Genomic DNA, 17,487 nt, shown 5'->3' with positions numbered 1-17,487 from the left:
CACACTGCAGTTTAATGTTGCAAAGCACCTCTTTTTAACTTCAGTGGATATTATACATGGTTATGCTCAGGACATGTCAGCCCATTTCTACTGGAAATGCCTTTTGGTTAAACTGTCAGCAAGGAATTTGCATTTGCACTGTTAAATTTTTATAAAGCTTTAATGCACATAAAAAACAGCTGCTTGTTTAAGTGAAAAGAAATGGATGATGATGATAGAGTTGTGTTTTGTCTCGCGTCAATTATATCGTCAGTTATATCGTTATCGCAAATTTTCAAATATATATCGTGATTTTTGACCATATCGCCCTGCTCTAATTCAGAATGAGAGATTCTGAAGTGTGATGGAAAAACTGGTAATTAGAAGAATGGAAAGGCAAATAGAGATCACAAAACGTCCACAGTTCCTTCCAGATCTAGATGAACACAGTGAACAAATTCAGTTTTTAATTTCTTCACAACATGCAGCCAATACACACACAGAAATCCCAGAAACGGCTGCAGCCGTCGCAGACTGCGACAGTCTACGGTGCAGTGCAGCAGAAGTCTGTGTTTGAGAATCTGGGACTGAAAATGAGCTCTGAATGTTGACTTAATGCAGAGCAGCACAAACACACTCCCTCCCTCACCACCTCACAGGGTCACACTGATCGTTGTAACAACTACCAACACACACTCAGTCCGTCCATTTCATATGCACTGGCAGACACAACCCACTCAGGCTGCTTTCGTTTAGTGTTTGGAGATGTCACTCCTGTCGATGGCTGGGCGACTCATTGCACCTGAGACTCACACAGATTTACAGTGTTTCAACAAAACAGAAAAAAAACAACCTTGTGTCTTGGACGTGGAGCATAAAGTTAGGTATGCCCTACCTACACGTGGCCAAGACATATTCAAGCATATCCAAAACACACTTCACATTCCCCGTGCTGAGCCACTCTGGCAGCTAAATGAAAGCGTCTAATGCTGTTTCTCGTGTTTGTGCTGCTGGACTTGAGTAAAACTGGGTTGTTTCACATGAGCTTGATGCTCCAAAGTAACACACTGCAGTTCTTCTCAGTTGCCGTACACCAGAAAACTGATTTTTCTATTAAGAAATCTTTCTTGTAAAAGACAAACTGTGAGAAAAATGTCACAACCTGCCTTGAAATGGCCCATTTTATCAAAACACCTTCAGCAATCTTAAAGAAAATCACTTCAATAAGCAGCAACTACAGCAATGAAGAAGAAATTTCGCTTTTGGCATTTTAACTTGATAAAGAAATAAAAACTTTGCTGATCTTTTTGGTCTTTGACTTTCTGTTTGTGTAATAAATACTACCACACATAAAGTTCTCGCATTAGGTCTGAGTCGAGTTTTGGCAGCTGCCATGTCTTTTCTGCTAAAGTTAGAAGTGATCATGTTTGAAGAGCACAGTTATGAAAGCTCAGCTGTTGCAACTTGACTTCTGTTTCAAAAAATCTGTAGACGTACGGAGTGTGTTTCAAAAAAGTTAAAAATGGACATCAATGACTTGACCCTGCATTCTATCTGAAGGCCACCAGATGGCGATAGCCATGATAGCAAAAAGGCTCGTGGTCCTATGGAAGATTGTGGGCAGACAGCTTTCTTAGTTGACCTCTGTAAACACTTTACTGCTGAGTTTATGGTCTCAGTCACTGGTTTCAGTTTGCACTGAATGACGAATAAAGTCTGTTTCATAAATCTGGATCACGCTGTTTTAAAACTGACGAGCTCACCGGACAACAAGGAGTCACACCCTTCCCATCACATCTGATTTTTTTTTATACCAAGACAGTAACAGTGAAAATGCTTCACGACGAGACTTCACAGACACGTCAACAGTAGCTACATCCATCTTTTTATACAGTCGGCCGCCTTATGTTTAAACCTTCTGTGTGCGTGGAGTGGCCAACCAGAACAAAGTGGGCTTAAAGGGAGGTTACCTAAAGCAGCTTGTTTCATAACAGAGTAAACTGAGGCAGATAAATCTGGATTAATTTGACCTACAATAATAAATATTTTGGATAAAATATGGAGGTGGGACCTATATCAGAATAGGTCCCGTTAAACATGAAAATCTAATTTTCTGTTTGTCAAAATGACTTCATTTTGATACCACCAACCACTAAGTATCATAAGACACCATAACTTGGGAAAACAAAACTCATATCTACATGCATGAGTTCTTATTTTTATAGCACCATACAGTCCACACAGACATCAGCGGTCGGTGTAGTTACAGCAGCGTACTCACTTTCTGTCCTGGCCGATGTCCCGTCTTCTCCTGAGCGTTTGGGCCGATCATACACAAAACCCCAACACATGTCAGCCCCGCACAGGACTGACAGGGTCCACACAAGCTGAGGACACAAAGTACCGACATCAGTCATTCATACAGTCTACAGGCTGCATCTTCCAGTGGTGCTCAAGCTGGGATTTAAGAGTTTCTCTTCTGCTACAGATATTCATGGCAGCCTACATTCACGCTCCACCTGCAGTGCTCCGCCTGAGATCTTAGTGAAAGGGTCATGAGGTTTATTCATCAGCGAGCAAACACAGTGCAGTGGAACAGCAACATGTCACGTATTTGACTTCAAGCACTTTTCATTTGCAAACCCCGTTTTCACCATAGACTGACTTGTTTGCACTGGCTGCTCATAAACGAGCTTCAGAAGTTTGTGATGCATGAAAGCTTTATTTGAGCTGGTGTAACACAAACTGCAGGTTTCCCCCGTGACCTGCGAACACCGCGGGGTGCTGAGCTCAAAGTGGAGAGAGACCACCCCTCAGCTGCATCACAATCGCCTGATAGTTTGACAGATCTGTGACCTTTCGGAAATGACAGAAGAGTCCACAATTGTTCTGCAAATGCTCATCAGCAGGGAGGACACGGGGGTGTAGAGGTTCCACGCAGAATAACGCAAACTACCAAGAAACACGCGGTCTAACGCGTCACTGCACGGGGATTTACGCACAAAACATGCAGATTTTTCGGAAGTCAGCTGCAGTTAAAACTCTTGCACACGGACTCTTACCAGTTTGTGCAGCAACATGTTCCTCTGTGCGTCCTCGGTGTTGCACCGCGCTGTAGGTCCGTGAGTGACTGATGCTGACTCTCCACACCGAAGGACCACCGGAGAGGAGGACCGTTGAAGAGGAACAGCAGCGAGGGAGGGGGAGGTGACTGAAAGGAGCGGACAGGATTCTGATTGGTGCAGCTGTGGAGGAGGGCTCCGGGCTGAGACATGAAACGTCTCCACAGCCACTGAGCTGCGGTTAGCGCCGACTGAGAGTATTTACTCACAGGACAGTAAGGTGCTTAAGAAACACGACAATTATTTTTATTTTTTACAGTGTATCAATAATCTCTATCTCTTGGCTGCCGACACTCGTCTATAGCCAAACCGCTTCTGTAAAAGTGAAACTTGACTAAAGTTCGGGCCCAGAAACTGATGCTGGGTCAGTTCCAAGATTTTTACTTGAAATTAGAAATGAATAAAATATACGCCGAAGCCTAAATTTAACCAAAAGTTCATTTATTAATTAATTTATGTTGTCGCGGTTCGAATTTTGAGGAAGAGACATACGACTGAAAGTCCATAGTGGGTCAACACAAATGATTTTATTAAAACACACACATGTGGTGAAAATGGGGTCTGCAAAACATCAGGCTCCATCTCCCGCCTGACAATAGGTGGGTGTGCAGCAGGCTGCTAAATGCACACAGGCAACATGTAGTCAATTATACTGTAAACATGTAGGCAACCTTTCAATAACTGAACTTTGCTCCATTGATCGGCCAGACATTGCGCTGCCCGTAGCTTCAAACCATTAATTAACTTAACCGAGCTTCAACCCTTTAATTATGCAATATGTGTGTAACATGATTACAGTTGCACCTGCAATGAAAGATTATGTGCTTATGCTAACACCTGAAATACAGACTTTAATATAACCTCACCAGCTTCAATAAATGTGTCAATGAAATGATAACAATGATAAATCATAAATGATGCAACAATAATAATAAGGATTATGAATAGTAACAGTAAAATAATATTTCATCTCGACAATGTCAACACTCGCTTCAAGGTGCTTTACATGGTGAGGTAGAGGGCTTACGTCCATCTTGCAAACCGCTTTTCAGAGATCTTTGCTCACTTCCAAAGAAATGAACAGTCTCTAAATTTTAAAGTAGTTTCCTTTAAATGGAGAGAGAATGTCAACCACAAATCCAGAAAAAGCGCATTATGTTAAAGTAATGATTTGCATGTCCATCCATCTTCATCCGCTTTATCCGAGGCCGGGTCGCGGGGGCAGCAGCCCAAGCAGAGAAGCCCAGACCTCCCTCTCCCCAGCCACCTCCTCCAGCTTATCCGGGGGAATACCAAGGCGTTCCCAGGCCAGCCGAGAGATATAATCTCTCCAGCGTGTCCTGGGTCTGCCCCGGGGCCTCCTCCCGGTGGGACATGCCTGGAACACCTCACCCAGGAGGCGCCCAGGGGGCATCCTTGTCAGATGCCCGAACCACCTCAGCTGGCTCCTTTCGATGTGGAGCAGCAGCTGCTCTACTCTGAGCCCCTCCCGGATGGCCGACCTTCTCACCCTATCTCTAAGGGAGAGGCCAGCCACCCTTCGGAGGAAGCTCATTTCTGCCGCTTGTATCCGCGATCTCGTTCTTTCGGTCACTACCCACAGCTCGTGGTCATAGGTGAGGGTAGGGACGTAGATCGACCGGTAAATTGAGAGCTTCGCTTTTACACTCAGCTCTCTCTTCACCACGACGGACCGGTGCAGCGTCTGCATCACTGCAGCTGCAGCCCCAATCCGTCTGTCGATCTCCAGCTCCCTTCTCCCATCACTCGCGAACAAGACCCCGAGATACTTGAACTCCTCCACTTGGGGCAGGAACTCATGTTTGCATGTCATTGAGTGAAATAAGTATTTGGTCCTCCGGCAAAACAACACTAACAACTCTTATTGGCAAGCACAGGTTTGCACACATCTCAGGGGGGATTTTGTTCCACTCTACAGAAAATCTTAATCCTTTAGGTTTCTTGGCTGCTGCTTGGCAACTTCAATTCAGTTTTATTTATATAGCACCAAATCACAGCAACAGTTGCCTCAAGGTGCTTTATGTTGTAATGTAAAGACCCCACAGTGCTACAAAGAAAACCCCCAACAGACGAGCCCCTTCGAGCGAGCACATGACTTGAACTCAAAGCTTCCCTCTACAATTTTCTGCAGGACTGAGATCTGGAGAGTCTGGAGCCACTCCGTGACCTTAATGTGCTTCTTCTTTGACCACTCGGAAATATTTTTATATCACTGCTAAGCTGGAAGAACCATTCAAGGCCCATCTTCAGTGTTCTGGCTAAGGGACCGTGGTTTTACGATACACAAGTCCCATCTCTTATCCCCTACAGGGCAACATGAAGTTGTCCTGTGTCCTTAACAGAGAAACAGTCTCGAAGCGTAATGTTTCCACCTCCATGCTTTACTGCTGAGGTGGTGTTTTTGGGATATACTCAGCATTTCTGTTCCTCCAAACACGATGATGCCAAAGAGGTCTGTTTGGTTTCATGTTCCCACAACACTTTCTCCTTTCTCTGAATCACATTGTCATGGTCCTGGGTCGTTTCACCCAGCGTTTTGTGTTTAGTATTATTCTTTTATGTTCTAGTTTATTCTGATGTTGGTATCCTGTGTCCTCCCCCGGTGCTCTGTTCGCGTCCCTGAGTTTGTGATTGTCCTGTTTTACTCTGAGGGTCTGTCTGTGTTGTGTCTAATCAGGTTCAGCTGTGTCCTCCTTCAGTGTGTCATTCCCCTCTCTCTCCTTGCATATTATGATTTCAGCTTTACTAGTTTTTTCCAGTTCAGGTTTATCTTAGTTCCTGTCCTCGCCACCTCCGTTGTATTATCTTTATCTGTATTATCGCCTCATGTAAATCAAAGCTCACCCCTCACGTCTATGTCAGTCCCTGCATTTCGGTCCTTTTTTTCACAACACCGTACGACTGCTGCTGCAGCTGCGACACACGTTCACTGGCGAACGTAAGCTGAGCCTGCGCACCTGCCTCCTCAACAAGCTCCTCTGGTGCAGTTAGTCTGATTCACCACATTTCTCATGATCGTCCTCACACGAGGCAAGATCTTGTAGAAAGCCCCAGACCGAGGCCGATTGATGGTCACTTGACATTTCTTCCATTTCTGAATAACTGCTCCATTATTATGTCAGTCATCTCACCTGCTCATCGAGCTTTTTTGCTGATGGCATCGTAGCTCATTTCAGCCTCCTGCAGGTCTACGATCTTATCCCGACCTCCAGCTCTTTGGTCCTACCGACGGTGGAGGAGCGGTTGGAATGGCAGAAACTGACTGGACTGGTGCCTTATACACATATCAAGCTGAGATGGGGAATAGCTCTAAGTGATTGCTTGTAATGTGTGTGCAACACAGGCGCACAGACTGGGGACGAACAAATCCTTATTTCACTCAGTGACATGCAAAACAGTTCAGAACAAAGTCTTTTTTCTTGATGCTTGGCTGATATTCTGGCTCCATTCAAATAAAACTACGATAAAAAATTACACTGATCTCTTACAAAAGTTCATCTTGTAGTTGGTACGCTCTACATTGTGCTGCAGCCCATTTGCATTTTACAGGTTTTGGACTCGTACAACTGTCATTAACTCAATGAAAACACTACAATCCCATCAAGGGAATTTCCAACCTCCTGACAGGCTGAGGAGGAGGCTTCCCACAAACATTCACATGTACACAATGAGGAAAGAACGGCAACATTTGAAGAGTGACACAATCTTTTTCTTTTATTGTTGGATTTCGGCATGGTGAGGTGAACCAGAAGATACAAAAACCGTTTTTGGTGACAGAGGGCTCAGCTGTTTATCTAAATGCTGAATGACTTCTGTTCTTCTCATTGGTTAAAACCACCTAATCAAAGCTAAGACATGATGCCAGAGTAAACCCAGCCACGAACGCTGTTTAATGCAGTTACAACGTCTGTGGATACCAAAACATATGCAATTAGGAAGCAAAGTATAAAACACACACGCGCGCACACTACTCGAGTTTCAGTGGTGCAGTGCAGTGAAATCCATCAGTTTAATGTCTCTGCACGCCGTCCATGCAGAATCCACAACACGAGCCGTCACTTCTCCCCTCAGCAGACGCTGAATGCTGGGATTGAGCTGTGGGGTGAGGCTGTTTGTGGAGAGAGGTGTGTGTGGTTGCACGCCCCACACAGCCTGGAAGTGGTGTACGTGTGTGTGGTGTAAGGACACAGGGAGGTCTCGGGAGGGTTTACCTGGATGACATCACAGCCTCAGCGGAAGTTCCCCTGGCGTCTGTGCCGAGGACTTCGGTTCTGAGGCTTACACTGCAACAGCAGAGTTCCTGTTCATAATACTACTGAGGAATCAATGTTGAGTCCAGACATGGAAGCAACGGAGGCAAGTGTGCTGTTGCATGCCACATGCAAGCCGTTAACCCAGCCGGCGCCAACAGCAGCTGGAGAGCGCCAGCCTCTGGACGCTCAGTCGGACAGAGAGGGCGAGCGCAGCGACCTGCCGCTGGCCGGGCTGTTGCTGTAGGTGTGCGAGTTGTCCCGGTCTCGGTCCTTCTCCTTGTCCTTGCTCTCATGTTTGTGCTTGTGCTTGTGCTTGTGCTTATGCTTCTTCTTCTTCTTCTTATGCTCATGGTGATGGTGGTGGTGATGGTGGCCGTGGTCGCCTCCATGCTTAGAGGATGAGGAGGTGGTCTCTTTGGGGAAAGATGGCACGGGTGTGGCAGGCATGGACAGCAGAGCCTGTTCAACAGATGATGGCTCTTTACCTGAGATGAGAAAGACAAGTGTCAGATTTAAAGCTGGGGTGTGTCAAAGGCCTGTTCGTTGCCACGCTCTGATAGCTGGCTACCTTTCTTTGGTCAGGTAGAGCCACTCGTGCATCACTAGCAATACAGCGAAAAGCAGGTTTCTTTTAAAAACAGTGCAGTCAGGCAAACGTGATAACCACTACACGACAGAAACTGCTGTCGGTCTTACGTGCTGCACAATAATATTTAGTGTTTACTGTTATATTCACATAGATCATCGCGATGATGTTGTTTATTATGTTGCTCTTTTTTTTGCTCATTTTCTCTTTTCTCTTTCTCAACAGCTGATCCAGGTGATCGATATTTGTGTTTTTTGTCAGTTTTTGTTTTTTGCCCTTTATCACCGTCCCTCTTCCCCGCTCTTTTTCTTTCCCTCTTTCTTTCTCCCAGTCATGTCTGTCCCGTGTGGAGCAAGTGAAAATAAGATAAACAATAAAAGGTGAATCAAACAGACCAATACAGCGAGGCTGGGATGGTCCATTTGGTAAAGTAAATCCGGCATCTTTCTTCGCCTTTAGACAATAATTCTGATGGCAAAAGAGCCAAACGGGAAAAAAGAAGAAGAAAAAGGTGCAGTCAGTGCTGTGTGCATAGCCCCAAATACACAACAGTGCTTTGACAGTTTTCCTACTGCCGCCATCTTTGGTAACTCGAGGCTGCTGTGGCTGCTTCAACTTCTGAGTTGGAAATCTGCGTTGAGTTACCAGTTTAAAATTCTGACTGGGAACCTGCAAATATTGACCTCATTTGTTACTCACTCCAAGTTTATTTGCAGAGCAAGTTTACTTTCTACAGAAACCCAAAAAGGTCAGGTTTCTGCAGGTTTCCATTCCCTGGCTGGACTCAACCCAAACCAGTGGCCCGAGCTCCCCTTTAGGTTCAGATTAAGGCTCTTCAGCCATCAGTGGATGTGTTTAATAATGCCCCAGATGTCCTGTCGAGGTGGCTCTTCTATGTTCTGCCATGTGTTTATGGAGCGGCTGTTTGGTTCCTCCAGTGTAGAGGGATGAACAGTGAAGGCTTCTACTGCTTGGGTTTGGATTTTGACCCAGGTATCATCCATGTAGCTGTACCAGTGGTTAGGCTCTGTCCCTTTGAAGAGCCCAGAGCTTCACTTTCCACTTCCTCCTTGTGAAGCTTGGCTACAATGGGTGATACTGGAGATCCTGTGGCACAGGCATGTTTTTATCTGGATTCAGCATAACGTTGCAGACCTTGTTGGAGAAGTTAGTGGAGTGTTTGATGTGATGGGGTGTGTTGCCCACAAGTGAAGCTAGGCTGGTGTTTGCAGAAAGTTGTAGGTGGCTGAGTTTATATTGCTAACGATGGCTCTGAGTGGAACTCCACAAGGGTTGAAATACCTGGTACTCTTCACCGTGTTAGAAATAACGAAGCCTCGTGGATGCGAGGGGAAACGTCTTCAAGACATTTAAGGAAGTCCAGTCACTCTTTCCAAGCGCCTTAGCCTCCTATTCACTTTGTGTTTATACACCACTGCATTTATAATCATTAGTTATTATTAATCGCCCTCACCCCCGACCAGCTGAGGTACTGGTGCGCCTCGCTGAGCCTGGTTTTGCTGGTTTCTTCTTGTTGTCAAGTGCTTGCTTGTAGGATGTGACGTGAATGTAATGTCCTCTACAGTGGTGTGTGTGTGTGTTCCTGTCTAGCTATCTTTGTGAGGACCAAAATCTGCATTCTGCTATACTTGTGAGAACCAACAGTCACTTGTGAGGACAAACAACCCGGGCCGCACAAGTTTGAAGCCTTTTTGAGGCTCAAAATGTGGTTTTAGTGTGTGTGTGTGTGTGTGTGTGTGTGTGTGTGTGTGTGTGTGTGTGTGTGTACCAGGTGTAGAAGGTCTCTCCAGCAGGTTTAGGTGATGGTGAATGAAGGCCTGACTGTCATGAACAGTTTCCATGTCAATGTCTTCATCTTCCATAGTGTTGAACTACAACAGAGCAGAAGTTAATTAGAGATAGTGAATCGTTCAGTTTCAATGAAAGCAGTTTTTATGGATCATAATGCTTTTGTGAGCCACTATAAAGAGGAGACGTTTCTTAACGTGTTATTCCAGATTTCAGTGGAACAGCCCATCGAGTATAAACTGCACAACAGTTTTGTTTAACAGACTTGACATGTTGGAAAGTTTTACTGTGAACAGAGACATTGTTAAGCAGTTTTGTTTTTCAGATTTGGTGGACAGCTTAACAGAGGTATAAAGCATCAGCTGTTGTCCAGCTGATCTGAAGTTACTACGGCTACAGTAGTGATGGCTTCTTGTTTAAATGTCCTGCATTACCATTATCACCTGCCGTCACCATCAAGAGACGTTGGTGTTCGGTGCAGATTATACTGTTCTTTTCTGTTTAGCGTTTTAAAAATATGGGTGATGAATTTTTCTTTAGTGTGTCATTAGCATCTTACTCTGATCTTGTAGCGTGCTCCCCTTCCATCATCATCCTGCTGCTGCAGTACCTGTCCTGGCTCTGGAGGAGATCCCAGTGGGGTGTCAGCCTTCCTCTTCAGGCCCTGAGGGGGCTGGCCTACGCCACACACACCCAGTGAGACAGGATCTGGCTCGTCGTCCACCTGACAGACACAAAGAAAGAAATCAGAATGAGCAGCAGCTCCAGCTCTGACAGCAGGACAGGGCAGTAAAGTAGCTACAGCAATAGAATACACACTTTATTAGAGAACTGTTATAATTGCTATTAACATTTAGGCTAAAACAGCTCACCAAGTATCACAAATAGCAAATCCAGCTACACAAGGACTTGAAACTTGGTTGAAAATGAGCAGTTATGATTAGATTGAAGCATCTATGGGCCTCTGCCTGTGCATACATACCTAGCTCGCATTACTGTTAGAGTCCACGTGTTTTTCAACACTGCCACTGTCCATCCAACAGTACGTGACTACAACAAGTACAGCTGAGTGGGAGCTAAGCAGTCCTACAATGCTACCACGTCAGGGCTTTAGCGCTAACGGCTTTGGCTGATGCTAGCTTGCACACAGAGGTTGAGCATTTGAAATGTGCCTCCAGTTCACTTTAGCCCTGCAGAGGCGATTTTAGAGTGTGAGGCTTTTATTTAAAAAGATTAACACCGTCTTAAAATGTAACATGTGCACGTTTCGCCATACTCGCTTTTCCAACGGTCATTTTAAGGTGTGGGGCCAACGTGTTGGTAGAAAAACTGGGGTTAAGGGCAGTGAAGAGGACCGAGTCGTAAAATTCTGGGCACTTCATGTTAAACAGAGTCATGACACACTTTACATGGTTTCAATCATATCTTTGAGAACCTGCAGACTTCTGAGTGTGCGCTGCAGTTAGCGTGTGTAATGGAGTGGTTCAATCAACCGCCGCAGAGATTTTGATCATGAACAAACAAGCAGAAGGCTGTTCTGTTTGGTGATTCTGGCTGATGCAGTGACGATGGGGTACAGCCAAATACTGCTGGCAGCATTATCCTGTAGTAGCCATAATTACACAGGGTCCAACCAAAAATAATACCGCTTTTATGAGGCAGCTTCTACGTGTGCGCCGTGTGAACGTTTCAGTGTGGCACACGTAAATCAAAAACGACTGAAGGAAAAGAAACGACCACCGAGCAGTTAGTTGCTGACATCACCGCTGGAGTTAAAAACGAGTGAAACCCGACACGATAACTCATCACACCGTCGTAAGGCTGCTGGAGACACTTAAACCGCCAACATTTACTCCGCTCCAAGTTCAACTTAAGTTCTCAGGTTGGTCTTTGGTATAAACGCCTCGTCGTCTGTTTGGGAGCCATGCTTCAGAATATTCACTCACTCTCATCCTTAAGAAACCAGTGTGCAGTGACCCGAGGTTTGTCACGCTGTGTGTTATCCTGCTGGAAACAGCTGTCAGAACATGGTACATAAAGACAGTGTGGGCATAAAGGATTTGGACATGGTCAGCAACAATACTCGAGTACGCTTGGGTGTTGAAACGATGCTCAGCTGGTACTACGGGAGAAGAAAGTGCCTGTACCGTGGTTATAAAGCAGGATGGATCCATGTTTTCTGATCCTACTATCTAACTGTCAAAGCAGAAACTCAAACCAAGCAACATTCCTCCAGTTCATCGGGGATCTGCTGTAGAGGATTACAGTCAGTGATCAAACGGTATGAGCGCTGAGCAACAGCTGCTTGGTTTAGGGGTCTGACAGAAAACTGTCCAGTCAGACTCGTGGAAGTGGGAAGTTATTTATCGCCGTCTTTTATCAACCAGACCAAAAGTGATCGGTTTCATGTCGTTGTGGTGATGAGAGGATTATAAACTGCAGTTATTATGCTTGATAGAAATAGGTCTTCACAGCCAACATGGAATAATAAACAAACTCTGAATAAGCAGCAACGAAGTCTTTAAATATGATCTGGAAAACTCCGTATATGGACCAGTAAACTACTTTTCCTGAGATCCCTGAAAGTACAAGAACCCACAGTCCTCCTGCATGCTCACTGAGTGGGGGTAAAGGCAGCTTGTGGAGACGCCCTGGTGGCTCCAGCCTTCATGTCATACTGAGGATTTCGGCTAAAAACACAATCCAGTTTCAGTTTGCTGTTCTTAGCAGCCAGTGTGTCCTTTGCTGCTATCGCCCATCTGCTTCAAGCTGTGACGTGTTCGGTGTTCACAGACGACCAGGTTGGATATCTGCATTAACAAGCAGTTGAACTGATGTACATAATAAAGTGGGGAGTGAGGATCCAGCTTTCGAGGTGAAATACTTGATGGTTTTTACTTCCTGTTAGCTTCTTGGTAGCTGTGTAGCAGCTAGAATCCTGGGTTTGACTCCACTGGCCAGCCGAGGCCTTCCTGTGTGGAGTTTGCATGTTCTCTGGTTCCTGTGTGGGTTCTCACCAGACACTCCAGCTTCCGCCCACAGTCCAAAGACATGGATGCTAGGCTAACTGGTGACTTGACTGTGGTTGTCTGTCAGCCCTATGATAGGCTACAACCTGTCCAGAGTCTGTATCAGTTTCGCACCATGACGGCGTGGACGGGTGGAGTTTTGCTTTTAAAAATAACAACATTGGCAATGAAGTGACTGCCCAACACTTACTGTTGCATAGCTCATGCCCACACCGTGGATGCCTATGCTGGCAGGCGTGTCCATAACAGCACCGACTCCCAGCTCAGGCTTGATGGTGGGATTAAGTACTGCTTTCTTCTCCTTCAGGTTGAGTACCAGGCCCAGTTCTGGCAGCGGAAGGCACGAGGGCCGAGTCAGACCAAACAACATGTAGTAGAGATTGACAGCATCGCAGCGCAGCCGCCAGTCATGGGACGTACCTGAGAAAGAAGAGGATATATTACACCTCCTGAGCCTGCTGTCGTACTCTCTAAGACGGCAGCTTTGAGTGCAGTCGTTTGGAAATCTACAAGCATGTTAAGCTTTTTTCAATGAGTACATGCCCGCATTGAATCCTAAGCTGCATACTGCTCGACCACACGCTTTATTTGACATCCCCGGAGAGACAATCCCAACACTACTAAATACAGATAATAGGCTCTCAGTGACAGCAAGCCTGAATGTCTCATTATGTGAGTCATTTGAGTAGTTTGGATTTGGCATGAAGTAAACTCCAAATCTTGCTGAAGCCAGCAAACCAAAGGCCAGAGGCTGGCCTGTGGTTTTAGAAGATGATTGAAAAAACGACTAACAGCAGCAGAACGTCCTCTTAGTTTGTGTTCCCTGACCTTCAGTCAGTGAAACACCATCCTGTGTGAGTGTGCTGGTTTAACACACGGGGGGCTATGGAGAAAAAGGATTATAAAATGACCAACACGCTATCAGAACATGGTATTTAAGGTTACCACACGCCGGGCAGCTCGGGTTTCAACTGGCAGCCGCTCACACTAACCAGAACGGCAAACAGACATCGTCAGGAAACAACGATCATTAATATTTATGTCCATGCCTCAAACTTGTAAATCTATAAATTTAATAACATGTTGGAATAAAAGCCCAGAAGAACATGAAACTGTGAACATATACTTGTAATTGGCTTCTGACATGGAGTGTATTTTGTTTGGCAGACTAAACCTTTGGCTGAAAGACAGGACCCCCTGGAAGAGAAAGAAATAATGAAAACTGAGGACACAATAGAAAGCAGAGCTTTGGGTTTGTATATAAGCGCTGCACCAAGATGTAGACCATAACTAGTCAAAGGACCTACAGAAATCACATCCATGAAGACCTTTTAACTCTCACAGTTGCCAATATTGTTTGGTTTAAATTTGTACAGTTAGCTTCTTCTGAAGACATCAAAAGATGGCAGCTAGCACTAAAACACAGAAAAACAATGTTATTCATACAGCGCCCAATCACAGTCACCTCATGGTGTTCTATACTGTAAGGTCGACCCTACAATAATACATACAGAGAAAAACCCAACAATCATATGACCTCCTATGAGCAGCACTTTGGTGACAGTGGGAAGGAAAAACTCCCTTTTAACAGGAAGAAACCTCCGACAGAACCAGGCTCAGGGAGGGGCGGGGCCATCTGCTGCGACTGGCAGCTAACAACAACTACACAGCAAAGTCAGAAGGACAGCTAACTACACAAAGTCTAATGCAATCCAATGGAAGCAGGAAGCAGGATGGTAATGAGCGGCCACGTGCTAATATGTTTGGAAGGGTTGCCAGGAGAAAACCTCTTGTCTCTAAAGACAACGTGGTGGCACAGAGCAAGTCTGCAAAGATGATTCTGGACAAACCTCTGATCATCATGCACAGCAGCATGTTTGGAGACTCTGAAGCTGATGATTTGCATCATCTTCAGCTTCCTCTCTGTATGACATTTGTGTCATCCCACTGGAAAATCCTATATTTTCTTTACTTAACTTCCTCTCACACTGAATACACTGAATATTTGTTTTAAATAAATCATTCATAATAAACAGAAAGATTTATCCATACTGAAACTGATGGTTTACTACAGCCACACTGAGTTACAGAGCCACACCGCTCTCGAGAGAACCTCATGAAACTCAGCCTATTCACTTATTCTCTCTGTAGTGGACACACAAATCACAAAAAAAGGTTGAACTGAAGGATTATTTTTCCCCCTCGGTTCTCAACAGGATGTCCGTGTGGCTGTATCATTCAGGGTGTCAGATCTGCAGACACCTGTGTGGAGCTAAAGGTGTGTAGAAGGAATTAAACCAAGGCTCAAGGTCATTCTGGAGCAGAGAATATGCATCTGCAGTTTAATGCCACTTTACTTTAGTGCTGATTCATGCAAACTGGCAAAAGCTGAAGGTTTTCTCATTTTCTGGAAACCAGCTGACTGAGAGACTCAAGTGTTGCATTACCAGTTTGAAAGCACAAAGACAGATCCAAGTCTTTTGCTGTGATCTGCTGTAGAGGATTACAGTCAGTATCCTGTATGAGAGCTGAGCAACAGCTGCTTGGTTTAGGAGTCTGACAGAAGTCTGTCCAGTCAGACATGTGGAAGTGGGAAGTTATTTATCGCAGCTTCATGTTGTTGTGGTGATGATTATAAGCTGCAGTTATTATGCTTGATAGAAATAAGTCAGTTGATGGTTGCACTTCACAGCCTCCTGCCAACAATAATAAACATAAACTCAATGAGAAGGCCTTCAAACATTTGGAAAACACTGTAAATGGACCAGTAAACGACTTTTCTGAAAGAACCCCGCGTCCTCCTGCATGCTCACTGAGGGGGTTAAAGGCAGCATGTGAAGGGGCCTTGGTGGGGCATGCTGAGAACAACACAATACAGAGAGTCTGGGTTTTGAAACCATTCAGAGAGCAGGTCTCCTCAGTGCAGATGTAACGACCAGAAGAGAAGTGGTAAAAGTCTGGTGCTTTTTAAGTTCTTCAGTCCAAATACAATAATTTCTTTCAACTTAAACTTCCAAGCCTCTGCTGGCCGTGGCTCCGTGTACAGAGAGGAAACTTTTTAGCTCAAGTGACTTTCCTGGAATTGTGTCCCAGAGAAATTAAAGACAGGATGCTGTGAAGAAAACATGTTCTTGGTTCTGGTACATACAGTGTATATTAGCTGTGGGCGCAGTTCTTGCAAGAACAACTGAGTGAGCATTAGCTGACCTCACCATCAGTGTAATTTGCCCTGCCTGTGGTTCATGGGTAGAGCCCACATCGTGAGAGGAGAAGGAAAAGCTACGTTGTAATTTGTTCCCGAGGAACAAAAGCCGTACGGCAGCAGACCAAAACTTAAAGCTCATTAATCAGACACACTGCTGTGAACCTGAGGAGACAGCTGTGCAGAGCGAGACTGACGGCAGGGTGAGGCTGTCACGAGACAGGATCGGGTCCTGTGTTCAGTCTGGGAGCTGTGTGCCTACTCCAGCAGCTATTGTGCTTTCTTTCTGTCACACGTATACCGTTCCAGTAAAACAGGTTCACAATAAACATGTGTTCAAATAAGAGTTGTGCTTATGTGCAAGTGCTCCTTGTTAGTCTGCTCTAAAGTTTCATGCCATTTTTTCTGTGTGATGTCACTGAGAGTAGCTATTTATTTCTCCGTCATGGTGAGAATCAGGTTACGGACTTAAGGTTCTTCTCTGGTTCTCTCCGGTTAGACTAAATGAAACTCTCATCATGCTTGTCAGAGACCTGACCGCTGGTTCAAAGCTCTACAATGATTTTTAATGGCATCTGTTGCAGGTAATTGGTTTGTACCCATTGTTGGTATCTCTGACTTGGCACTTGACTGGTTTTCCTCCTGTTTATCTGAAGGACGTCCTCTGTTGGAGGAAGCGATTTCTCCTTTTACACATGGAGTTCCACAAGGCGTAATCCTGGTTGTTATTTTCTGTTTACATGCTTCCTTTAGCCGGTATCATTCTTTTTTTGGCATTTATTATTATTTCTATGCTGATGACATTCAGGTTTATGTGGCTTTTGAGTCACATGATGAGCTGGATAGGCTCTGAACTTTGACTCATATATAAAACTATACCAAGTTCCCATTTCTTTAATTTGAGGAATATTTCTAAATCGTGAGCTATATTCTCGTCCTCTGAGCTAGACAAAATTGTTCATCCATTTGTGTCATCGCACCTAGAGTGTATTAACGTGCAGATTTTACTTCTGATGCTTTACACTGGGGCTGGGTTTTGATGATCGATTCATCGATTAAAATCGATTCTCGCTTGGATAACGTGATATCGATTCATTAAAATCCTGATTTTTTTAATATGAATTTATTTTTCCTGAAACACCAGAATCTCAGGTGAAGCCTCACAAAATATCAACAACCACCAAACATTTAAGACAGTAAATGAGAGCAGGAGCACGGACTCTGCACAGAGACGCGAACACACAGCTCGACCCGCCGACGCATCAGAATCAGTGAGCTGTGACTTTCTCACCGACGCCACGGACACGGTCGGGGCTGACAGCCGACAGCTCGCTGACTCTGACGTGTCGGCGGGTCGAGCTTTGTGTTCACGCCCTTTTTGTGCTGATTCTGAAGCTGTTAGTTTATCTCTCTCCAAACAACATTGATCCAAACTAAGCTTCACACAAACATCGTCATGGACTCACTCTGACTTTTGCTGTTTTGC

The 17,487-nt window shown here is 45.0% G+C and overlaps 2 protein-coding genes across 2 annotated transcripts in view; both read right to left on the bottom strand.

Annotated features, from left to right (window-relative positions):
* enpp2 (ectonucleotide pyrophosphatase/phosphodiesterase 2) overlaps positions 1 to 3,128 on the bottom strand; it is a 78,041-nt gene extending 74,913 nt beyond the window's left edge. Inside the window, exons 1-2 of the mRNA XM_005752880.1 lie at positions 3,042 to 3,128; positions 2,261 to 2,366 (exon numbers count right to left, since the gene is read on the bottom strand). Of these exons, the coding sequence (XP_005752937.1) occupies positions 2,261 to 2,366; positions 3,042 to 3,059 (124 nt within the window). The 5' untranslated portion in view covers positions 3,060 to 3,128. The remainder of the gene's footprint in view (positions 1 to 2,260; positions 2,367 to 3,041) is intronic.
* Positions 3,129 to 6,818: 3,690 nt separating this feature from the next.
* taf2 (TAF2 RNA polymerase II, TATA box binding protein (TBP)-associated factor) overlaps positions 6,819 to 17,487 on the bottom strand; it is a 35,831-nt gene continuing 25,162 nt past the window's right edge. Inside the window, exons 24-27 of the mRNA XM_005752878.1 lie at positions 12,990 to 13,219; positions 10,330 to 10,494; positions 9,751 to 9,853; positions 6,819 to 7,860 (exon numbers count right to left, since the gene is read on the bottom strand). Of these exons, the coding sequence (XP_005752935.1) occupies positions 7,562 to 7,860; positions 9,751 to 9,853; positions 10,330 to 10,494; positions 12,990 to 13,219 (797 nt within the window). The 3' untranslated portion in view covers positions 6,819 to 7,561. The remainder of the gene's footprint in view (positions 7,861 to 9,750; positions 9,854 to 10,329; positions 10,495 to 12,989; positions 13,220 to 17,487) is intronic.

Source organism: Pundamilia nyererei, unplaced genomic scaffold (assembly GCF_000239375.1).
Source record: "Pundamilia nyererei isolate P.nyererei 1_Seehausen unplaced genomic scaffold, PunNye1.0 scaffold00387, whole genome shotgun sequence".
Classification (NCBI taxonomy): Eukaryota; Metazoa; Chordata; class Actinopteri; order Cichliformes; family Cichlidae; genus Pundamilia; species Pundamilia nyererei.
This window is presented reverse-complemented; position numbering and strand designations above follow the sequence as displayed.